The sequence below is a fragment of the Doryrhamphus excisus genome, chromosome 20 (genome assembly GCF_030265055.1).
Source record: "Doryrhamphus excisus isolate RoL2022-K1 chromosome 20, RoL_Dexc_1.0, whole genome shotgun sequence".
Lineage (NCBI taxonomy): Eukaryota > Metazoa > Chordata > Actinopteri > Syngnathiformes > Syngnathidae > Doryrhamphus > Doryrhamphus excisus.
This window is the reverse complement of record NC_080485.1, coordinates 3192967-3218378: the sequence shown is the minus strand read 5'-3', so window position 1 is coordinate 3218378 and position 25412 is coordinate 3192967. Positions and strand designations below refer to the sequence as shown.

At 39.6% G+C, this 25412-nt stretch overlaps 1 protein-coding gene across 1 annotated transcript in view; it reads right to left on the bottom strand.

Annotated features, from left to right (window-relative positions):
• eys (eyes shut homolog) overlaps positions 1-25412 on the bottom strand; it is a 272564-nt gene that overhangs the window by 27490 nt on the left and 219662 nt on the right. Inside the window, exons 41-42 of the mRNA XM_058058308.1 lie at positions 23334-23442; positions 14470-14690 (exon numbers count right to left, since the gene is read on the bottom strand). Coding sequence (XP_057914291.1) covers positions 14470-14690; positions 23334-23442 — 330 coding nt within the window. The remainder of the gene's footprint in view (positions 1-14469; positions 14691-23333; positions 23443-25412) is intronic.

The following is a 25412-nucleotide window of genomic DNA, read 5'->3' as shown; positions in this document are numbered from 1 at the left end:
TTTTGCAGACTAATCTAAATACGTTAAAGCAGCAATATGTATAAAATATGCCGTAAAAAAAAAAAAAAAAACCTTGAAATCCATTATGACGTTTCACTGGCTGTTAAGCTGGAGAACAGCATCTCTCTCATTTCCATAGCAACCAAGATCAGGTACTTGATAAAAGTCACACAGAATTTGAATTTCAAAGAGAAGCAAATCCTGTGAGACATCAACTCACTGAGCATCTAAAATGATGATGATAACCACAGAAGCAGAACTGGAACTTACCTCGACTAAGCAAAGTGTTTGGCTGATCAATTGTACATATGACCATTATATTTAAAGGGGAACTGCACATTTTGGGGAATTTTATCATTCACAATCCTTATGTGGGTGGCACGGCGGTCGAGTGGTTAGTGCGCAGACCTCACAGCTAGGAGACCAGGGTTCAATTCCCACCCTCGGCCATCTCTGTGTGGAGTTTGCATGTTCTCCCCGTGCATGCGTGGGTTTTCTCCGGGTACTCCGGTTTCCTCCCACATGCTAGGTTAATTGGCCACTCCAAATTGGCCTCGCCTATACCTATGGCCTCGCTTGGCCATAGGTATGAATGTGAGTGTGAATGGTTGTTTGTCTATATGTGCCCTGTGATTGGCTGGCCACCAGTCCAGGGTGTACCCCGCCTCACGCCCGAAGACAGCTGGGATAGGCTCCAGCACCCCCGCGACCCTCGTGAGGAAAAAGCGGTAGAAAATGAATGAATGAATGAACAATCCTTATGTGGAACATTGTGATGGAAGAAAACGAGTTTATATGAGCTACCTAACAATGCATGTAATTGGGACAAACCTATTTCGATTACAAAGCCCTTTAAAAAAAAACAAAATTCTAACAGCGTTTTATTTTTTTTTTGTGAGGGTTTTAACATCAAAATACGCATTTCCCATGACGTCCATTGTTAGCTTGCTGATATTATTTTGTCACGATACAATGCACAGAAAAAAAGATTGCAAATGATTCCAAAAACAGTGCGGTTCCCCTTTAAGGGAATACCAGTTACATACACCTGCCAATCATATGCAAATGCATGCCCTGCGATTGCCTGGAAACCAGTCCAGGCTGTACTCTGCCTCCCGCCCGAAGTCACTTGAAATAGGCTCCAGCATAGTGACAACATAGAAGATGAATAATGAATATATAATAAATGTGGGCAGCACGGTGGAAAGTGGTTTGCATGTTGGCCACACAGTTGGGAGATCAGGAAGATGTGGGTTTGAATCCCTTTTGGGCATCTCTGTATGGATGCGTGCATGCGTGGGTTTTCTCCGGGTACTCCGGCTTCCTCTCACATTCCAAAAACATTCATTCATTCATTCATTTTCTACCGCTTTTCCTCACGAGGGTCGCAGGGGTGCTGGAGCCTATCCCAGCTGTCTTCGGGCGTAAGGCGGGGTACACCCTAGACTGGTCGCCAGCCAATCATATAGACAATAGACATTTATATATATAGACATATAAACATATAGACAAACAACCATTCACACTCACATTCATACCTATGGACAATTTGGAGTGGCCAATTAACCTAGCATGTTTTTGGAATGTGGGAGGAAACCGGAGTACCCGGAGAAAACCCACGCATGCACGGGGAGAACATGCAAACTCCACACATAGATGCCCGAGGGTGGGATTGAACCCTGGTCTCCTAGCTGTGAGGTCTGCGCGCTAACCCCTAGACCACCGTGCCGCCCCATTCCAAAAACATGCTAGGTTAATTGGTTACTCCAAATTGTCCGTAGGTATGAATGTGAGTGTGAATGGTTGTTTGTCTATATGTGCCCTGTGATTGGCTGGCCACCAGTCCAGGGTGTACTCCACCTCTCGCCCAAAGACAGCTGGGATAGGCTCCAGCATTGATAAATAAATTGACATCCATTCAACTTGACCAACGTCACCGGACAGTTTGTGCTTTTAACTACAGAGTTTGTGAGCAAACACCAAAGAAACCAGCAAAATATTCCGTTCTATTGCTTCAATGCAGATGACTACAGCACACACGGCATTTCAATTTGAAACTAATGAGAACCAGACAAATTCATAAATAATTGGTCAGCTTTCTTGTGATATCACAATCACAGCAGGAACAATACGCTCCACAGACACACGCGTTTCGCAAACGTCTTCCCTGATAAATTATGCACAAAACACTTTCTTTCCAAGTGCTTGTTGGTATGCAAACGCTCATCTACAGGAAGTCACTGATGAGGCTTTGCTGCCATGCTACGCTACAGGATAAAAGCAGTTAGTCCACTTATCCTTCGTTAAAAATAAAACGGGCCGGTCATTCTTGCGCATATTATTCAAAGAGAAGAGTTGCTTTAGAAAGACTCGCTTGCCCTCCATTACGGTAAGCAGCCAGTTGGACACGATAACAACAAAGAGCCCTGGTGGGAGGTTTTAGGATAAATCATTTCAACGTGCTCCCCGAGTACATTTAAAATACCAGAAAAGGAAATGGAATTTCCATACACATGACATTCACCTGATGTAACAGACGACTGTTCGACATTTCCCTGACCTCTTCCAGACACTCTCGGCTTCCCCGGCAGTGACGGAGGGCGACGTCTGCTAAGCCTCTGCCGGGGTCGTTTGAAATACACTGTCAAAGCCAAGCATCACTCACATGGAATTCCTTTAAGGAAGGAGGAATGAAGGAGTTTCTCAAAACATCAGACGATATTCTCTCTAGAGCGGAACTTTGAACAAACAGCATTCTTTGTATTTATCCAAACTTTGGATTCCTGAAACATAGACCCTTTCATTTAGTATTCCTAATATATCCTCAGTGCACTGAACCCTCGTCCTATGAGGAAGTACGACCTGGATTTAACATTCCAACAATGAAGATTGATTGTTTATAATAGTTGAAAAGTCATTACAGTAATCTTTTAGTATTTATCACGGTTAATTGGTTCCACACCCGATCGTGATAAGTGAATTTCAGCAAAGTAGGATTTCTTATTTATTAATCAAATTTTCATAATTTTCATAGTTGGGGCATAGAAAATCTGTTACAGTAAACCTCGCATATATCGGACTCGGATATATCGGAAATTCGCTCACAATTAACGGACAGATAAAAAGAACCAATTTTTCTGTAATGCATTTCCAATAAAAATTCATTGCATATATCTGATTTTTTATAACGGATTTCGCCTATTTCGGACAAAATCTCCAGTCCCGTTCCAATGCATTTACATTAAATTTCCCTCGCATATATCGGATGGCCGCATCGTGGCGCTCCGATTCGCCGAATCGTGACAGGCCGCTATACGACGTGCAGCGTTGCCTGCGCGTCCAGGTACATTGGAAACATAGTCAAGGAAGTGCCTTTTTATAACGGATAAAATCCCATGTACGCATATACCGGATATAAATCCGATATATGCGTAAAACGGACATTTTCCGGTATACGCATATAACGGATTTCGCTTATATCGGACAAAACCAGTGGGAACAATTGAATCCGATATATCCGAGGTTTACTGTATTACCTTCTAAATATAGGTTTGAACATTATTAGAGCCCTTTAGACATGAAATAACACCCCTATAGTCACATTTACACTTATATTACCCAATATAGCACACACAATAGGCAATTTAAGACACAAATAAGACTCAGGACTTGGCGTGGGTTACAGCCACAGCAGTACCTCGGGTTAGAATTATTGTGCTTGTTGTAAGATAATTCAAACCTGCAATACATTTTCCCGGGCATCTAGTTTGATGCTTGTGTATCTGACCAAACATTACAAGAACATTATAGATTATATTGTGTAGGCTAAATTACATCACCATGACTTTGGATGCATCTTTTATATGCCTTATATTTGTATTTTAGTTCATTTAGAATATAAAATGAATGTTTTTTGGAAAAACTCTGGTAGAGGGAAGTCGGGAAATTTGAAACACAAAGCGGCGAGGGATGACTGTTTATATTCACAAATTAATTTTCAACTTTAATAATGATTCGGAGGGCAGCACGGCGGTCTAGTGGTTAGCGCGCAGACCTCACAGCTAGGAGACCAGGGTTCAATTCCACCCTTGTGGAGTTTGCATGTTCTCCCCGTGCATGCGTGGGTTTTCTCCGGGTACTCCGGTTTCCTCCCACATTCCAAAAACATGCTAGGTTAATTGGTGACTCCAAATTGTCCATAGGTATGAATGTGAGTGTGAATGGTTGTTTGTCTATATGTGCCCTGTGATTGGCTGGCGACCAGTCCAGGGTGTACCCCGCCTCTTGCCCAAAGACACCTGGGATAGGCTCCAGCACCCCCGCGACCCTCGTGAGGAAAAAGCGATGAATTAATGAATGAATGAATAATGATTTGGACTGCATGGGAAAGTGAACAGTTATGATGGAGTAATGACGCTTGTCATTAACCTCAGGATGGCAAGTGTAATACACAACAACAGCAAAAAAAAAAATAAAAAATACACTACACAAGGTTGCCTACAGCCACCACAATTAATGCCTATGTTTTCTGAACCCAGCACTAACCAAGAGACTTAGCAGTTAATTGAATAGAGGTTCTAACTGAAGCATGTATGGGAATCTAGGAAAAAAAACAATTGATGGTTTCCATGATCCATGAAGGAATGTGTCAAATGGTCAAAGTCTATAGTCCATGTATAGCTCAGGCATACAAAGGTGACAAAAAAAAAATCTAGCACATTGGGGAATAATTGTAACACACCCCTTCTTATTTTCAACATGAACTCAAAAAAGTGTTGACATAACACCTTACATTCACAACCTTGCACCAATACGTATTTGGTCACATCAAAATAGTGCGAGCCTGTAAGATGTAACAACTCCTGACATGCCTTTCATGCCAGAGTCATCAGAACACCAAATAGGTCAGTAAACCACTTGAACACACATGCTATCATACTATATTGTACAATTCCGTACGCACATTACATCTTCAAAGAGGATTTGTATTTACGTAATTATATTTTATGTTAACTTTTTGAAGGTAGCAAAGATAATAGCACCAATATACTGTATCCTTTTTTGTATTTTTATGTAAATAATGTCAAGGTGGGGCGGCACAGGTTATGTGTTGTATTGCAAGTTGCTTTTGACTTTTGATTCAACACAATAAATTCAGGTTAAGATTATCTTAATTAGTACTATAAATCTGCTTTAAAGCTATATAATGCTAAAAGAAAATGTCACTTTATTTATTATTATCAATTATACATGTTAAATTGTGTTATCATGTTGTCTCATATTCTGATTAAATATTTTTTTGTACATTTATGCTTATTTTATTTAAAAAAATACTTCTGAAAAGATTGAATAACAACAATACATCATCACTTGTATCATATTAATACTCTTTCTTACATCTGTTGCAGAAATTACAGCCTAATTAAAGCCTAATTGGATTACCACAATAAAGTCCAAATATATAGGCCTAAAACTGAGTGTGTGTGCCTGTCTGTGAGTGTGTGTCGAGTGGTTAGCGTGCAGACCTCACAGCTAGGAGACCAGGGTTCAATTCCACCCTTGGACATCTCTGTGTGGAGTTTGCAACCGGGTACTCCGGTTTCCTCCCACATTCCAAAAACATGCTAGGTTAATTGGAGACTCCAAATTGTCCATAGGTATGAATGTGAGTGTGAATGGTTGTTTGTCTATATGTGCCCTGTGATTGGCTGGCGACCAGTCTAGGGTGTATCTGAAGACAGCTGGGATAGGCACCAGCACCCCCCGCGACCCTCGTGAGGAAAAGCGGTAGAAAATGAATTAATGAATGTCAAGGTGAAACAGGAAATTATTTTTATTTTTATTTTTCTTGCAAAATTCCAGAAAAAAACTAGTTGACAAAGTGTGTACGGTGCATCATGATTTTAGTGGAAAATACCCTCAAAGGGATTTAGTTGCACACATGATGTTTTTCATTCTGTCTTCATCCTCTTCTCCTCTTGGCCGAAACACTGCTCCCCTGACCGTGGCCACTTGGTCAGTTTTCCAGAGTCAGCTCCGACCATGACCTCCAGCCACAGCTCAGAGCTGCATAAAGGCATGCCCCCCCCTCCATGTGTTATGTGTTATGTATTAATAATGAAGAATCGGATGTCAAATTGTGCTTTGTTTGTTCATGAAATAATTGTGATATTGTGAGAATAAAAGTGGCAGGAGCAGAGGAGCAGTAACCCTGATGTAGGTCTTTAGCTGCCACGAAATTCCAGAAATCTTCCCACTGTTGCATTAGTGTGTTTTTCTCGGGAAGCCCATGCAAAGATAAACAAGTCTTAAACCAGGAAAACCCATTCTGGCTGCCATTTGGGTGCCCAAGTTGTCATATAGTACATGGATTTCCTAAAGTTTTGACATGACAAATTAACAAGATCTCAGGAAACATTGGCTTTATTATGGGATGGCTGGACTTGCCTTGGCAAGTTGCCAAGCAACTATCCGAGAACAACGTTGTCGTCCCTTTGTAATTCATACATTGATATTATGAAAGCACACCAGTCATTAAAACACAAAGGCTGATTGCAATGATGTTGATCGTGCAACATGATAAAATGCTAAATTGCTGCAGGTACTCACACTTTAAAGGCTTGACAAATAATGTTCAAAACTTTACAGAAATGGCACATGGGGGAGGAATGATGATGTGGTCTTAAAATTGAAATCCTACTCGCTGTGCTCCGACTACAGACAACAGCCCCGAAGTCTGCAGCCACCTGCTCCAGCAAGCAAAGGCTCACTGCACGCCCACACAAAGGCACCATGGGGTGCCATCAACAGTAGCCCCCGAAGCGGGACGCCTACTGACAACAGATGCCGCTGCCAGTCAAATTGTACTCACAGTACATGAATTCACATTTAGGGCAGTATACAGTGGAACGATACGTAGGTTAGCCTGGTTACCATGTTTATTACATTTACGACACACCTTTGTGTGCATGCGCCGATGAACGTACGATGTGGTGTGCATCTTGTTGTGTTATTAATACACTGTGTGAGTCCATCTGTACTCTTAAAAAAATAAATTACTAGCATCCTGTCTATGATGCTGACTCTCAAAAATGACACACATATTTTTATTGTTTTATAATTGTAGTTTTACATGCATAAAACAAATCAATTCGACAGCGCCACCCTGACTCCATCCCCACTCATCCACAACCTTGGTATCCTCCTGGACCCCCACCCTTTCATTTGAACCCCACATCAAACAGTTAACCCGGACTGCATTTAAAGAACATAGCCCGACTCCGTCCATCACTTACATCCATGCATTCATCACAACCAGAATGGACTACTGCATTCTACGGTACACCTTCCAAAACCCTCAACAAACTACAATATATTCAGAACTCCGCTGCCCGCCTCCTTACCTCCACCCACTTCTGTGAACACATTACCCCGGTCCTTAAAAACCTCCACTGGCTTCCCGTCCCCCAACGCATTCACTTCAAGGTTCTTCTCATCACCTACAAAGCCCTCCACGATCTGACTCCCCCCCCCCATATCTCACAGACCTGCTCCATCCACACAATCCCCCGCGTCCCCTTCGCTCCTCAGACTCCAACCTCCTGGCACCTCCCTGTAAGACCAAGCTCCGAACCTGGGGAGACAGAGCCTTCTCCATCGCTGCCCCCGCTCTCTGGAACTTTTTGCCCCATTCACTCCATGCTTGCCCTGACCTTCCCACCTTCAAAAAACAACTACAGTAAACCTCGGATATATTGGATTCAATTGTTCCCACTGGTTTTGTCCGATAACCTGTCGGACAAAACTGTCAAACCCGGGGTACTGCTGTGGCTGTAACCCACGCCAAGTCTTGAGTCTTATTTGTGTCTTAAATTGCCTATTGTGTGTACTATATTGGGTAATATGAGTGTAAATGTGACTATAGGGGTGTTATTTCATGTCTAAAGGGCTCTAATAATGTTCAAACCTATATTTAGAAGGTAATACAGTAAACCTCGGATATATCGGATTCAATTGTTCCCACTGGTTTTGTCCGATATAAGCGAAATCCGTTATATGCGTATACCGGAAAATGTCCGTTTTACGCATATATCGGAATTATATCCGTTATATGCGTAAATCGTATTTTATCTGTTATAAAAAGGCACTTCCTTGACTATGTTTCCAATGTACCTGGACGCGCAGGCAACGCTGCAAACGCTGCAAATGACGTCGTATAGCGGCCTGTCACGATTCGGCGAATCGGAGCGCCACGATGCGGCCATCCGATATATGCGAGGGAAATTTAATGGAAATGCATTGGAACGGGACTGGAGATTTTGTCCGAAATAAGCGAAATCCGTTATAAAAAATCCGATATATGCAATGAATTTTTATTGGAAATGCATTACAGAAAAATTGGTTCTTTTTTATCTGTCCGTTGTGAGCGAATTTCCGATATATCCGAGTCCGATATATCCGAGGTTTACTGTAATAACCCACCTCTTTAAATCTGTTTTTAATATCAAACTTTTTATACCTGAGTGCTGTGCCCCGCCCTGCTTTTACTCATGTTTTAACTGTGTATTAACCAATGAATGTTGGATTTTAACATATCTTTGACTCTTTTTACTTGCTTTTATTCAACTCCATTCTTCTGTAAAGTGTCTTTGAGTATTTTGAAAAGCGCTATACAAATAAAATGTATTATTATTATCATTAAAATGCATATAAATGACGAATGAAAAGGCTAAATGACCCAAGACACAAAAATGACAGGACATTTCCGTTTCCTAGAATGCCACCAATATAGTGTTTACAGAAAGACTTACCGTATTTTCCGCACTATAAGGCGCACCTAAAATCTAATTTTTTTTTTAAAAAGCTGACTATGCGCCTTATAATCCGGTGCGCCTTATATATGGATCAATATTGAGCCGCGACAGGTCTCGCAACTTACGGTAAGCAGCCACCGACTCCATTTTTCCCGTAGAAGAAGAAGTGCGCTGTGCATACTGGGAAATATTAAACAACGATTCACTTTCATTTGTGCGTTTGTATAAAGACCCTGAAATGGCTCCTATTAAGAGACATGCTTACAACGCAGAGTTTAAACTCAAGGCGATCAGTCACGCAGTAGAACACGGAAATAGAGCAGCAGCAAGAGAGTTTAACATGAATGAATCGATGGTGCGGAAGTGGAGGAAGCATGAGGATGAGCTGCGTCGAGTAAAGAAGACTAAACAAAGTTTCCGTGTCACTATATTGCGATTGCGCTAACGTTTAATTTACCATAACAGTATCAGACGGTTTTTTGCGTGTTGACTAAATGGAGGAAAAGTAAAATGTTATGCCTTACTGTTGTTCAAAGATGTTAAAGAAATGCTTTACCTCAGAGAAAATAATAAAACAGCTGTTTATTCATTTTGGGAGTGAATGGAGTTGTGGAAAGCTTGTTTGATATCTATTAATAAAGTTTGACTGACCTATCTGACTGTTTTGTTGACATTCCCTTTAGCGCGGCACCATCTAATGGTTGCATAACGTAACTACAGCCTCTACTGTAGCGCCTTATAATGCGGTGCGCCTTATGTATGCAAAAAGTTTTAAAATATATAATTCATTGAAGGTGCGCCTTATAACATGGTGTGCCGTATAGTGCGGAAAATACGGTATTTTACACCATGACTTTCTACAGCAGAGGTAGGGAACCTATGGCTCGGGAGCCAGGTAGGACTCTTTTGATGACTGTATCTGGCTCTCAAGCATTTCTTACCACAATAAAAATGTATTTTTGCTAACATTTTAAAGTAAACATCACAGAAATCACTGTTAAAAATAATATTCAAAATCAACAACTTTCTTATGCATTTTCCGTCCATCTATTTTCTACTGCAATACGGCCGACAATATCTATCTTTCCTGATGATATTTTCCAGGTCAAACACCAAAACTCGATTATTACTGGGTAATGCTGTAGTCTACCTCGGTCATTAAGATGTAAATGTAGACTTTCCTCCTTTAGTCAAATAGTCACCTAGCTAAAGCTGCAGAACTAAGCCTTCTGACGAAGATGGCCAAAAGAATGAAATATACTGAGTACGGTGCAAAACCATGCAGCAGCAGAAGTTGCATTAATGGCAGCAAGTATTTGATTTATTATTAGACACTGCGTTGCTCACGAAAGTGTGCTGGCCACACCCCATTGGCGTGGGGTAGTGTGCCTGGTCTACGTAATTAGAGCCCATTATATCTAAAACTGTTGGTCTTACATAAAAATGCACACATTTTATTGCATTCAATGTTTAAAAAAATGTATATGGCTCTCACAGATACACATTTTAAAATATCTGGTCTTCATGGCTCTTGTAGCCAAAAAGGTTCCCGACCCCTGTTCTACAGTCTGCATCTTTAAGCTAAAAGTAAAATTGGCCATCTAGGTTTGCCAATGACAAAGATGCTGTTGTTGTTTTTACAAGGCAGTGAATCATCAAAATGCTTTGAAGCTGTTATCTTTCAGGTCAAATTCTTGCATATTGTTGCTTAAACAAACCTGACATGCTGTCTTTAACACCGTGTCTGTATGAATTAGTGTTGCTTCACAGAGAGCCCATGAAGCTAAATCGGTATCTTCCATCTATATGTGTATGGATTTATGTTTTTATAGTATGGTTATCCCTCACCACTACGCGGTAAGGATGTGGAAAACAAGCAATATTAATCCATACATGGATTCGCATGTGTGCGATGCGAGTGTATTGGCTCATTCACTGGGTATGGATGCAATTAACGGGTGAAATCTAGATTAATCTCGATGCGTTTAATAGGGAATGCATAAAATCCGATGCAAGCGCAGTTTTATTAATGTTCAACTTTACCCCAAGTGCAATGAATGCCGAATCATTATTTTGCCTTTTGTATTGAATACGGACGGAAGCCGTGAGGCACATACAACTACTAGTAGAACAGCATGGACGTTCGCACGCAAGCAGCAGCGAGGAAGTTTCTATATTTAACCCCGCCCCCCCCGCAACGTTTAAATGGTATGTTTGGAAACACGATAGATTCGCAAAGAACGGCGAAAAGCTCGACAAAATGTCCGTCATTTGCAAAGAATGCAGTACAACGGCAGCACTACAAACATGCAGACCCCCTTAAAAAGGGGACACCACAACACGGACAAGTCTACCGCCACCTCCCTGTCTAGTTCCTCGTCGGACACCGGGGAAAAACCAAGCAAGGTCAGAAGAATGATCTTCCGCTGCTTTCTAAATTGTCCAGGAGCTATTTGTCCGTCCCTGCAACAAGTTCCATTTTTTCCTTTGCTTATTTGCATCATGTTGAATTGCATCATATCGCAAGAAATTGCATCATATCATATCGGATCGCATTGATTTGAACTACATTTTTATCGCATTGTATCGCCAGAAAATTCCATGTATCGTATCGCAGTGCATCGAGATGTGTATCGAATCGTCCTCATTGCTGAGAGTCACACCCCTACTACATGGTTCAAATTGTTTTCCAAAAATACATAAATTAATAAATCATGCTGTTTTATAGTTGCATGTAGCCTCTTAGTAAAATATTGAACAAAACATATTGAAGCAGATTTTACACATTTATTTGCCTGAATATAACATTTTCAAGCATAACAATGGCAAAATGAAGTAAAATACAGATATAAGGCATCCAGAAGACACATTCAAAGGTCAGTGAGATATACAAATCACCAAAACGACAGGCTATATTATCTATAATAAAAACATGGGCAAGCTAAAACTAAACTCTGAAGTGCCGACGTCACTTCCTGTCCTCTCACCACCAACACATCTATACCAGTGAGACACTGTCATATTTACCATATGTCTTAAGTGGTTTATTTACTCTTATGGTGTCTACTACAATATATTAAGATTAAGATTTGCCTTTATTCGTCCCTCAGTGGGGAAATTTGTATTGCACAGCAGCAAGAGTACAGAATCAGTTAAGCAGTACAAAATACACAATATAGAAAAATAAACAATATAAACGACCCAAGTATTAACAAAAATATCGGATAATATGAGTGTAAGCCTGACTATAGTGGCGTTATTTAATGTCTAGAGAGCTCAAATAGTGTTAAAAAATATACCATTTCTAAATAAGGAATCCAACTTTGCAGAAATTCACTTCATCACGGTCGGATCTGAAACCAATTAACCATGAAAGACGAGCGATTACTGCTCATATTAATTATGGTTAATCTGGGGTCCAAGGCACAGATATGCCAGATATGAGTTTTAAATATCATGTATGCCACATATCATAATGTCTTCTTCCGGCATCTCACATTGACGCCACTAAAAATCCTAATATACCTACAAGGCCACCGAGAAGCGACACTTCACCATCCCTCCATCCTATTGTGTCATAGCAGTTGAACCAAAGGCAAATACGAGCGCTCTATAGAGCCCTCATATTGGACTCTGAATGACCTCTGTGTGTCGTGTTGTACAAGAAACACCTGCATTAATGTGTATTCAGCACACAAGGATAATTGCGAGACCTCCGTTTCAACATATGACAAGCCAATGGAACCACACCGCTACCATATCCTAATTGGTTTTTCTCCGAGCCTTTCCTATCACAATACTCAGGGTGCTCTCTTTCATTTCCTGTTGAACAAATGCAACTGTTAATTGAGAGTGTCATAACACAATGAACAAGTCATTTGCAGCAGCTATTTTCTGGATTAGCCAAGGGGAAAGAGCATCATATGTCGTCCGTGCAGACTTATAAAGAGGGTCAAAATTGCTGGTAAGTGAGGTGTGATTGTGTTCTGATGAGCTAAACTGGCTAAAGAGGAAGTCAGATTAGATCTCACATTTAGTCCAGCCCAGGAAATTAATTTAACCTTTCACTTGTTTCACCTTTCTGTATCGGGAGAAGGGATTCGCAATTAAAAGTGAAAGACTTTCATACTATCCTACAAATATAAAAGGTGTACATTTCAATGCTGATCCTAATTGGTATTAATTGGGTCGTCTGTGTACCGAATACTATTTTTGCTGAAATGTCCCATATTGTACTATTTTACAGTACATATACAGTTAAACCTTTGTTGACATAATTTATTCGTTCATATGTGCGTCCGTGTTTACTGCATACCCATATAAGGAAGTCCGGATCGCATTGACGTCAGTAAGACTCAGTGTTCTACTCTGTAAAACCAAACATGTAGACCAGGGGTGCTCACACTTTTTCAGCATGCGAGCTACTTTTAAAATGACCGAGTCAAAATGATCTACCCACTACAAAAATGCAAAACATCTATTTATTTTCAAATGTATTGAGGATTATTTGTACGTACAATGTATGTTGATGTACCTTACATAACCAAATGAGCCAATATTGCAAAACACACATAATTAACTATTAACATTTTTTGTAATTACCTGAGTTTACTTTGATGACTTGCACTGAATTGAACCAGCCAGGGATGCATAGTCCGGACAGTAGCTGCTGATAGCCAGCCTCAAGCACACTTCCAAATGTTTATCAGTCATGGATAATATCCGTATCATAATATCCGTATAATATTCCATATCCGTATGGAAGTGATATGTTTTTTGCCTTTTTACTTGGTCCAGTTTTTGCCTTTTTACTTGGTCCAGCTCCTTCACTCATTTTAGTGACCATAAACTTTAGCGAGGGCTTTAAAATCTCGCAATTCGCCGACTAGCTTAGCACTTTGCATCGTTGTTTACGCATGAGCGGTGACCTAAAGGTCAAAATTCAGTTGTCATCTGACTGGTTGTCCTGTATGTCAATCAAGTAACGGGGATGGATGATAGGCTGACATCGTAAGTTCTGCTGCACTTAGAGACGTTGTTTGATTTGATTGGTCGCCCGAAGGGCAACATTCAGTTGTCATCTGAATGGCTGCCCTGTATGTCAATCAAGTGACAGCATTGATGCTGGGATGATATTTTTTTAATGTCACGCCGCGATCGACCAGCGATCGACCAGTACCACCTCCGCGATCAATCGGTAGCTCGCGATCGACTTAATGAGCACCCCTGATGTAGAGCCATCCAAAACGTCTTTCAGGGCTCAATTCCAAAAGGCTGAACCTCATTATCTGACCTGTAGGCATCGTTTAACACGAGAATACAACATATAGGTGAGAAAAATGGAAAAAGCACAATAGGTCCCCTTTAAGAACAGGATTGGACTCATGCAGTGTATTAATGACACGACAAGACGCACGCCATATTGTACGCTAGCCGGAGAATGCCAGCGTAAATATTCAACATTAAACAAAAACAGAGGTCATGACCACCAGGAAGGAGGTTTTTGAAACGTCACAAGGACACGTATAATTGTTAAAACATCATAAAGTAGTCACATTTCCATAATAAATACATATTTTCCATTTAAATTCATATTTTACATTGTTTGCAGAGTAGATTTTACTTTTAAAGAAACTTGGATTGGTTAAAAAAGTACCTGACACAGGTTCCTCCATTCCAACAGGGCAGGTGCTGACAAACTGGTGGGTCACAGTTCTCGATGTTCCTCCCTCTCACGGCCTCCCCCACCAGGAATATCTCCTTTGAGTTGACCTGAAGTTGCCTGATACATCCAATAAATCTTGTTTTTTTTGCAAGTTCGTCAGGCAGATCCCAGTGGGAGGAAACATCGCCAAGAAAAATAGGCCCAAATGTTCTCTGTGGAAAAAAAAAAAGTGGCCAGCCAGTCATCACAAATATTGTTTATTAAATCACACAAAAACACACAATATATTCATTCATTTTCTACCGCTTTTCCTCACGAGGGGGTGCTGGAGCCTATCCCAGCTGCTTTCAGGCGAGAGACGGGGTACACCCTGGACTGGTGGCCAGCCAATCACAGGGCACATATAGACAAACAACCATTCACACTCACATTCATACCTATGGACAATTTGGAGTCATCAATTAACCTAGCATGTTTTTGGAATGTGGGAGGAAACCGGAGTACCCGGAGAAAACCCACGCATGCACGGGGAGAACATGCAAACTCCACACAGAGATGGCCGAGGGTGGAATTGAACCCTGGTCTCCTAGCTGTGAGGTCTGCGCATGAACCACTAGACCGCCGTGCCGCCCCACACAATATATAAACAAGAAAAAAATAACCAATCAATAAAGATGACATCCTGCTAGCCAACCGTCTTTAACGTGAAGGTAATTGGGCAGAATCCATTGGAATGAATGCTATTACTAAACTAAACTAAACTAAACTAAACTAAACTAAACTAAACTAAACTAAACTAAACTAAACTAAACTAAACTAAACTAAACTAAACTAAACTAAACTAAACTAAACTACTAAATGTGAACGAGGGCTGCAGAAACAGCATTCCCTAATGCTTCCTATCACACATCAGTCTCATTGGTGACAAACACGTCATATAAATAGTATTATCCTCAAATATCCTTAATAAATATAGCCTTCTCGGTTGATGTAATTGGCTATAACGGTTTGTAAATCATCCTCAATAACAGAGGTAGGGAACCTATGGCTCGGGAGCCAGGTAGGGCTCTTTTGATGACTGTATCTGGCTCTCAAGCGTTTCTTACCACAATAAAAATGTATTTTTGCTAACATTTTAAAGTAAACCATCACGGAAATGACTGTTAAAAATAATATTCAAAATAAACAACTTTCTTATGCATTTTAATTCGTCCATCTATTTTCTACTGCAATACGGCCAACCATATCTATCTTTCCTGATGATATTTTCCAGGTCAAACACCAAAACTTGATTATTACTGGGTAATGCTGTAGTCTACCTCGATCACTGAGATGTCAACATGTAAATGTAAACTTTCCTCCTTTAGTCAAATAGTCACCTAGCTAAAGCTGCAGAACTAAGCCTTCTGACGAAGATGGCCAAAAGAATGAAATATACTGAGTACGGTGCAAAACCATGCAGCAGCAGAAGTTGTATTAATGGCAACAAGTATTTGATTTATTATTAGACACTGCGCTGCTCACGAAAGTGTACTGGCCACACCCCATTGGCGTGGGGTAGTGTGCCTGGTCTACGTAATTAGAGCCCATTATATCTAAAACTGTTGGTCTTACATAAAAATGCACACATTTTATTGCATTCAATGTTTAAAAAAATGTATATGGCTCTCACAGATACACATTTTAAAATATCTGGCCTTCATGGCTCTCTTAGCCAAAAAGGTTCCCGACCCCTGCTCAATAACATTCGGTATTTGTATTGTATTGTGTATTGTGTTTTCATCTCTGTTTTTTATCACGCTTGACCATTTGTGAAAACTGAACTATTGTGAATGCACTTTATAATTGGTAATCAGAATACCGTTAATATGATACATATGAATGTGACATATGAAGGAGCCTGTTAGTTATATATTTGCAGGCTCAATACACAATAAAATATCTATTTTCTGCTGTGTAATTATGACTACCTTTAGTACTTGTATAGAATACAATAGTAGAGTCATAAAGTGGGGTGCAGAGATCTCACAGAGCCACGCATAAAGACCATAAAGTTAGGGTATTCATCCTAAGATAAGAGTTGAGGAGTCAGGATATTGCTGGAAGAGATTTAATGAGAAAATTCCAGAATCCCAAGGACGAAGTCCAGGGCAGGGCGTGTTGCCATGGGAACCAGGCCAGAAGGGAGCTCAAAAGTTGTACGAGATTTATAGACAGATGCAGAAGTTTGATTCACTTTGTATGGAATCATTTCAAGAGCAAAATGTGAATAAAAGGGTTGAAAAACATAATCGCTTTTCATTTTCTCTTATTTCTTGGAGCATATAGCGAGTGAAATGCTCGTACTGAACAGCCCAGACACACAGACACAGGGAGGGGCGGGGCGGGGCGGGGCGGGGCGGTCAAATACATAATGGGGGATTTTCCGTCATCACGATTACGGATAATGGTGAACTGTTCTCGTTTCATGCTTGTACTTGGAAAAAATGCGTTTTCCTATAATGAGTCTACAATGGGCTGCACGGCGGATGAGTGGTTAGCATGCAGGCCTCACAGCTTGGAGACCCGAGTTCAATTCCACCCTCGGCCATCTCTGTGTGGAGTTTGCATGTTCTCCCCCGTGCAGGTGTGGGTTTTCTCCGGGTACTCCGGTTTCCTCCCACATTCCAAAAACATGCTAGGTTAATTGGTGACTCCAAATTGTCCATAGGTATGAATGTGAGTGTGAATGGTTGTTTGTCTATATGTGCCCTGTGATTGGCTGGCGACCAGTCCAGGGTGTACCCCGCTTCTCGACCGAAGACAGCTGGGATAGGCTCCAGCACGCCTGTGACCCTCGTGAGGATAAGCGGTAGAAAAGTAATGAATAAATGAGTCCACAATGAGTATCTGGCTCATCCCTATGGAAGTTATTTATTTATTTATTCTTATTTTTATTGTCTGTCCTATCTCGCATTGTTGTATTTTTAAGTTTTTAGTGTTAGGATTTATTATGGCATTTTTGCAGAGCTGCTGGCAATGTGAATTCCTCTTGCAGATGAATAAAGTGGCTGCCTATTTATCCTAATATTTGGTATGATGATGTTGCACCTCATAAAATGTTCCACAAATTGACCTGCTCTTTCCAAATAGTTTCTACTTGATCACTCATACATTTTTTCCATAACATCCTTTTACACAAATACTAAAACCAGTTGCTTCCCAGTACAACACAGCACATTCTTATTTTTGAAACATCTGCATTCCGGGAATGAAGATGGAGCAGATGTTTTTACCAGGATTCTTTGTCATCCTACACACAACAGTTAGCCGAGGTAATGCAGATACAACCCTGTCTTTATCTCTAGGCATTAACATTTTATTTTCAATACAATCGAATAATGCGCACAGTGGTCGAGTGTTTAGCGTGCAAGCCTCACAGCTAGAAGACCAGGGTTCAATTCCACCCTCAGCCATCTCTGTGTGGAGTTTGCATGTTCTCCCCCGTGCATGCGTGGGTTTTCTCCGGGTACTCCGGTTTCCTCCCACATTCCAAAAACATGCTAGGTTAATTAGCCACTCCAAATTGTCCATAGGTATGAATGTGAGTGTGAATGGTTGTTTGTCTATATGTGCCCTGTGATTGGCTGGCGACCTCTGGCCCCAAGACAGCTGGGATAGGCTCCAGCACCCCCGCGACCCTTGTGAGGAAAGAGCGGTAGAAAATGAATGAATGAATCAAATAATGCACGCCAAAACATTGATGCTTCTATGCATGAAATAAAGTAAATAGCGGCGGTAGAGAAAGGTAATTTAAGTGAAATGAACAAATAATTAAAAGACGATCTACAATATTGTTAAAATATTGCTGCATTTCAGTGTGTTGTTGCTTTGAAATGGCAGAATAGTTGCTTTGGGTGCCAGAATGTCACCAACAATAAAAACACATCTTTGAAGATTCGTCCTTGCTGTGTATTTCTTCTCAGTCTAAGCAACAGCAAAAATGTGAGGCATTTGTTGACGATGAACATCTTTCTCGACAAAAAAAAAAAAAAAAACATTGTGGGAATTGATGCATTTCTTTGAAAGGAAAGTTGCCAACATGGACTGTCTGAACTTGTCTCATTGAAGTTTTTATGACTTCCAAAATATCATTCATCATGACTCCATGGTTGTGCTTTAGAAGGACGGCAATGAGGCTTAATACTAAATGATCTTTCGGGATGTCGACTTGATGCAGTCAGAAAAAATGCATTGTTTGAAGCGGTATGGTGAGAAGGAAGTGGCATGGAAGGACATCACAATGCCTTTAAGTGTGTTTTTTGTGTTTGTGAGATGAGTTCATCCGAAGCATATACAATAATGTAATATGCATGAGGTTCTAAGTCAGGGGTCGGGAACCTTTTTGGCTACGAGAGCCATGAAGGCCAGATATTTTAAAATGTGTATCTGTGAGAGCCATATACATTTTTTTAAACATTGAATGCAATAAAATGTGTGCATTTTTATGTAAGACCAACAGTTTTAGATATAATGGGCTCTAATTACGTAGACCAGGCACACTACCCCACGCCAATGGGGTGTGGCCAGCACACTTTTGTGAGCAGCGCAGTGTCTAATAATAAATCTAATACTTGTTGCCATTAATACAACTTCTGCTGCTGCATGGTTTTGCACCGTACTCAGTATATTTCATTCTTTTGGCCATCTTTGCCAGAAGGCTTGGTTCTGCAGCTTTAGCTAGGTGACTATTTGACTAAAGGAGGAAAGTTTACATTTACATGTTGACATCTCAATGACCGAGGTAGACTACCGCATTACCCAGTAATAATCGAGTTATGGTGTTTGACCTGGAAAATATTATCAGGAAAGATAGATATGGTTGGCCGTATTGCAGTAGAAAATAGATGGACAAATTAAAATGCATAAGAAAGTTGTTGATTTTGAATATTATTTTTAACAGTCATTTCTGTGATGTTTACTTTAAAATGTTAGCAAAAATACATTTTTATTGTGGTAAGAAACACTTGAGAGCCAGATACAGTCATCAAAAGAGCCCTACCTGGCTCCCGAGCCATAGGTTCCCTACCTCTGTTCCAAGTGGACTCAACATTGCATGCTGATTTGATGTAATTATTATTATTTTTTGCAATGCAATCAAGCCTCTTTAAATATGGACGCCATGTTCCATTCATGAGTTACTCTGTACTGACCGTCTGTGGTGAAGTGGAGATGTGGAAAAGGCGTGACTAGAGGCGGAGTTACGTATGCAGACTTCTCAAGTTGGAATGTGTACCCCACTTTTTATAGGTCTGAATTTTTTGTCCCTATGCGCACATTTTGGCTTTCTGGCATCGGCGGACTTTTAGCCAGATTTTATTTTTATAGATGGGGGCCCAGGTTCTGATAATTCACATTTTTTTGGTTATTTATTTGTCCAGTAAGACTTGAAAACATCCATCCATCCATTTTCTGTGATATCCTCACGATGGTCGCAGGGATGCTGGAGCCTATCCCAGCTATCTTCGACCGAGAGGCGGGGTCCACCCTAGACTGGTGGCCAGCCAATCACAGGGCACATATAGACAAACAACCATTCACACTCACATTCATACCTATGGGCAATTTGGAGGCGCCAATTAAACTAACATGTTTTTAGAATGTGGGAGGAAACCGGCCTCGACGCTAACCACTCGCCAACCGTGCAGCCCAACTTGAAAACTTTGTTTGAAAACAATTATTTTCTTACAGGCCGATTTTTCCAAGACATTAGAGGCATTATTTCTGTGGTTATTTCATTCTAGAGATTTTAAAGTTATCCTTGCACTATTGACACTTATCAAATTAACCATGCTTGGTAACCTCTGATAAGTTTATTAGAATTTTCTTTGGTTATATATGTAAGCCCCATATTTGAATGAACATCGTATTATCATATCATCAGCACCATTTGAGTATCTCTTTGCCGGACCGAGTGTCCTGGTTTTCAGTAAACAAAATATGGTCACGCTGTTATATGCAATGATTTACGAGCAACCACTGGGTCAAAATATTGTAGCAAACAAGCAGCGATGTAATGGATATGCTATTAAAAAATAAAATAAATCTTAAATTAGAAAACCATAAATCACGTTGAGGGGTGGGGGGTGTACATAGCTTATTGAGCCTGTGGGAAGGTTGGGATCCTTTATGTGCATTTGAAAGAAGAAAATTATTCACTTAAAATTAAATATGGGTTTTGTTCATCAAACAAATGAGCCAGACTCGTCTAAGACGAGCAGCCCGGTGCTACCTTCATTACCTTCATTGCTTGTTAAACAATGCAACATAAGCAGAAGTAGGAGTCCTGTTTGCATCTTTACAGCAGTCATTTAGACACAAATGGTCAATCATAAACCGCAGTTCATGAAATAGAAAATCCATTTAGTTTTTAGAAAAGCAGGTTCCTGAAACTCGACATACAATTTGCAGTTTTCCCTTCAAATCAATGTATTTTCAAAAAGTACTTTTTTCGTCCTCCATTTCACAGCATGCTGTACTTTGTAAGAATGACACGTAGGCGTGGCGTTTAAGGTCGTCATGGTGGGGACGATAAGAGGATCTCTCTTTTTCAGGAGATGTTTTGTTTTTTTCGAATAAAAATCAAAGACAAGAATAATGTTTTCAATATCAGTAAACTTGGGAATGGTATTTTAATAGTGTGGGAATGGTATTTTAATAGTGTGGGAATGGTATTTTAATAGTGATCATTCTACTGTCTTGTCATCTCTGCTGGAATCTCTGATTGACTGATATGAGAAATGTAAGAATATTACCTTAATACCTTTGTAACTATAAATTGTTAGAGGTACCTAGGCTAACATACATAAATATAGAATTCTTCTTCTTCTTCTTCTTCTTCTTCTTCTTCTTCTTCTTCTTCTTCTTCTTCTTCTTCTTCTTCTTCTTCTTCTTCTTCTTCTTCTTCTTCTTCTTCTTCTTCTTCTTCTTCTTCTTCTTCTTCTTCTTCTTCTTCTTCTTCTTCTTCTTCTTCTTCTTCTTCTTCTTCTTCTTCTTCTTCTTCTTCTTCTTCTTCTTCTTCTTCTTCTTCTTCTTCTTCTTCTTATTATTATTATTATTATTATTATTATTATTATTATTATTATTATTATTATTATTATTATCATTATCATTATCATTATTATTATTATTATTATTATTATTATTATTATTAATTATTACTTTACAAAAAATAGTAATAACGGACAGCAAGACATCATTGCTTCAAAAATTGGTTTGAGCACAGACCTAAAACCTTGCTTCCTAATGCACAAGACACACACAAACTAATAAACACGTCTAAAAACCTCAGGTAGGGTTTAACAAGAAGATACTGATGTTTGGGTTGGTCACCTGTCCAGACACAGTCTCAAGTTCTTGTTTTTTAATGCATAAGATTAGACACATGCAATCCAGAAAATGATAAGTAAATGTCGCAAAAAAGTGGGCTAATAAATTGACACACAAAGACTGCGGATTTCAGAAAATAACAGATGAAATGATACAGCACTCAAGAAGCAATGAAGTCTGTAAAATTAAACAATTAAAAATAAAAAATCACAAAATTTTTAACTATAATGATGAAAATGGTAATATTAATGATGATTATAATGATGGTAATAATGATAAAGATTATAACAATAATGATAATGATAATAATAATAATATTACAATGATAATAATAAGAGGGGAAACAAGACAGTGGCATGAACATGATTATATCTTGCAAAAAGGGGTAGGCATTTATAAGCTTTTGCTTCAGCCTACTCCTTTTGGGCTTGTGATCATATAGTTGAATACAAATGTAAATAATGGAAAGTTATATTTTGATTGATGTAAGAAATGCACTGTAATGATTCATATATTTGCCCAAATAAAGGAAAAATAAATTATTGCAATTCAAACTTTACACCACACAGTGGAACCTTAGCTATCGTCAATCATTTGATCCAGTAGCTTTGACTGAAAGGTACTCTAAAGGTACTCTGAATACCTTTTCCCATAAGAAATACTGTAAATACAATACAATTAATTTGTACCAAATCCAATCATGTTAACACAAAGCACGTTTTTGTAGAAAATAATTTGAAATGCATAGAATTACATAAATGATGAATGAAGGGAATAATTGAACATTTATGGTGACTTTCTCTTTCATTGAAAACGTGATTCTTGATGTGACGGCAAACAGGAAGGTGGTGGTGGTGGTAGAAACCAGAAGGTACTCCAACCGAATCAACTGTTCCCATAAGAAATAATGTAAATCCATTTAATCTGTTTTTATAGTTTTACATGCTGAAAACTATTCAAAATATATATTAAAGCATATGACAAATGAAAGGGATGAATTGAAACATTATTATAGGGGTGTCATTTTAATGTTGAGGGATCTAATAATATTAAAACTCATATTTGGAAAAAAATTTTTTTTTTGCTAATAACTACAGAATTATTCTGTTTATTAATACTGAATCTGCCATCTATTTTTGGTACCGCTTTTCCTCACAAGGGTCACAGGCATGCTGTAGCCTATCCCAGCTGTCTTTGGACGCTGGACTGGTGGCCAGCCAATCACAGGGCACATATAGACAAACAACCATTCACACTCACATTCATATCCAATTAACCTAGCATGTTTTTGTTTTGAATAATCTATGCATACCAAATGACCAAGCTGATGTAATTAACACTGTGAATTTGTAGCGTAGCTTGTAGGATAGCTATTTTAAACATTCATAAATACCGACACAATCAAGGCTCAGGAGTATGAAAACAACAACAACGAAAAAAACCCAAGTGGTTGTAAAAGCGGTGGAGGTGCAGAAAGGTCAGGTTACCTCTGACACGCTCTGTGACACGGGTTCCTGGAGATGCTGAGCCTGGCCATTATCTACTGCAATTTCAATCATACATGACCCTGCTTGTTTGCCGGCTGGCAGACTGAATCTGGTGAGAGAAGAGAAGAGAGAGTGAGGACGAGGCTCATCCCAACCGTATCACACAATAAATCCAACGTGGGAAAATATCGTGGAGCCGGAAACAGTTCTGGAATGCAGCCGCTAATGTGAGACGATACTATAAAGTTGCTATGTATACATAATACACATTAGTTTACTACAAAGTGTTAGCACTGCTGGACGGGGTACAGGAAGAAATGGTGCATTTGTAGTCCAAACTGCAGCCTAAAGCCCAAAGGGGCAACCGAAAATAGAGCTTTTTAAAATAACAAGGCAAAAAAAATATTTAGTTTTAAGTGCTGTAATGATGTTGAGGTGTAATATCATCACATACATAACAAACATTATCATCATGCAGCACATCATCATCCAATAAAAGATCACTCCGGTGCTCATTATGTCATTGAGGATTAATTCATGCTACAAAGGGGGGCACAAACTAGGTATACACAATAAAGCTAATGAGTATGAGGACAATTTTATCATTTGACCCTCCCCTTGCATCTCCGGGGAAATATACATTTGTACCAGTCATTAATGTTGCAGCCATAATGTTAAGTAGCTGGTCTACTTGTGTCACAAGGCAGCTTTTGCAAAGTCAAGCGAACCCCTTTCTCCGATTTATCATTGGCTGTATACTCACATAGTAATATGCAATAGCAGGGGTGTGCATTATGTATGAGCTTGTTTAAGCGATGCCACACACACTTCAAAGATGCTTCTGTTAAGAGACGATGCAGCATAATGCACCATTGTTCAGTTTATTATCTCGCCCAAACACAAACCAAAGCAAATCAGCGAGTCAAAAATGTCATATTCTCCACATAGGTCGTTTGGATTCTGATCCTTGGACATATCAGAGCATAGAAGTCGAGGTCAAAGATCAGATTCACAATAGGAGGACATACAATAGTAGGTAGATACACCATTTTTGGGTGGTGGTTAAGCTTGACTTAAGGAGGTCTCTTGAGGTCTAAGACTAGGGAAAGAATAAGTTAGTTATATAGTTTAATAGACACACCCTTGTGACCAACTATCGAGATCACCCCCCCCCCCCCCCCTTCTTCTTCCGGTGGCATTGATTGCAGAATAACTTTTTTAGTAGACATTTTGAGAGTACCCATGAAAGTACAAGACGTCTCCCATTCCAGCAGCCAATCCATCACAACATAAAATACATCTAAAACGGTGAATCTGAAACTGACAGCCGCTTGGTGAGGTTTTTTTTTTTTAGACAATGAAAGATCCCAAGCTTTCAGTCATCAATAATTACATTTCAACAAAGCACATCAAGTCATACAGCAAGGATGAATACAAAATACAAGGATGAAGAGTCTTGAACCAGTCATGATGTGCTATATATATCACTATATTGACACGCACTATGGTACCCATTATGGCATTGGATGCTCATATAACCTTGTACTTCGGTACAAGGTGCATTATTAAAAAAAACAACAACAACAAAAAACCTTAAACTGTATTATAGAAAGCAGGAAGTGAACAAATGTAACAGTTACTGATTGTAAAAGTAGCAGATGGAGGGGTAGGATTTAATAAGCTTTGCTTCTTCCTACTCCTTTTGGACATGTGAAACTGGGAACTGATTATGGGATGCACTCAATTGGAATCTGATGCATGTTCAAATGAAATTAAACCATTACCAAATATAAAGACCCTTCCTAATCTGTCACTATGTTGATTTCCCCAATTCCCCAATTTCCCCCTAAGAGCCACGCTGGACAATGACTTGACATCCCAGGGCATTCAACTCACTGGTTATCCCTGCTTGACGTAACTCTCCTTCGCAGGGGACGTGTGGACCGCAGAACCGCACTGTGAAGGTGATCATTGTTACATACAGTATGTGGTACAAGGTATTTTATTATTATGCTGTATATTCTATGATTTATTTATGCAATATTATTAATCAATGTATTATTTATTAGCATTTATATG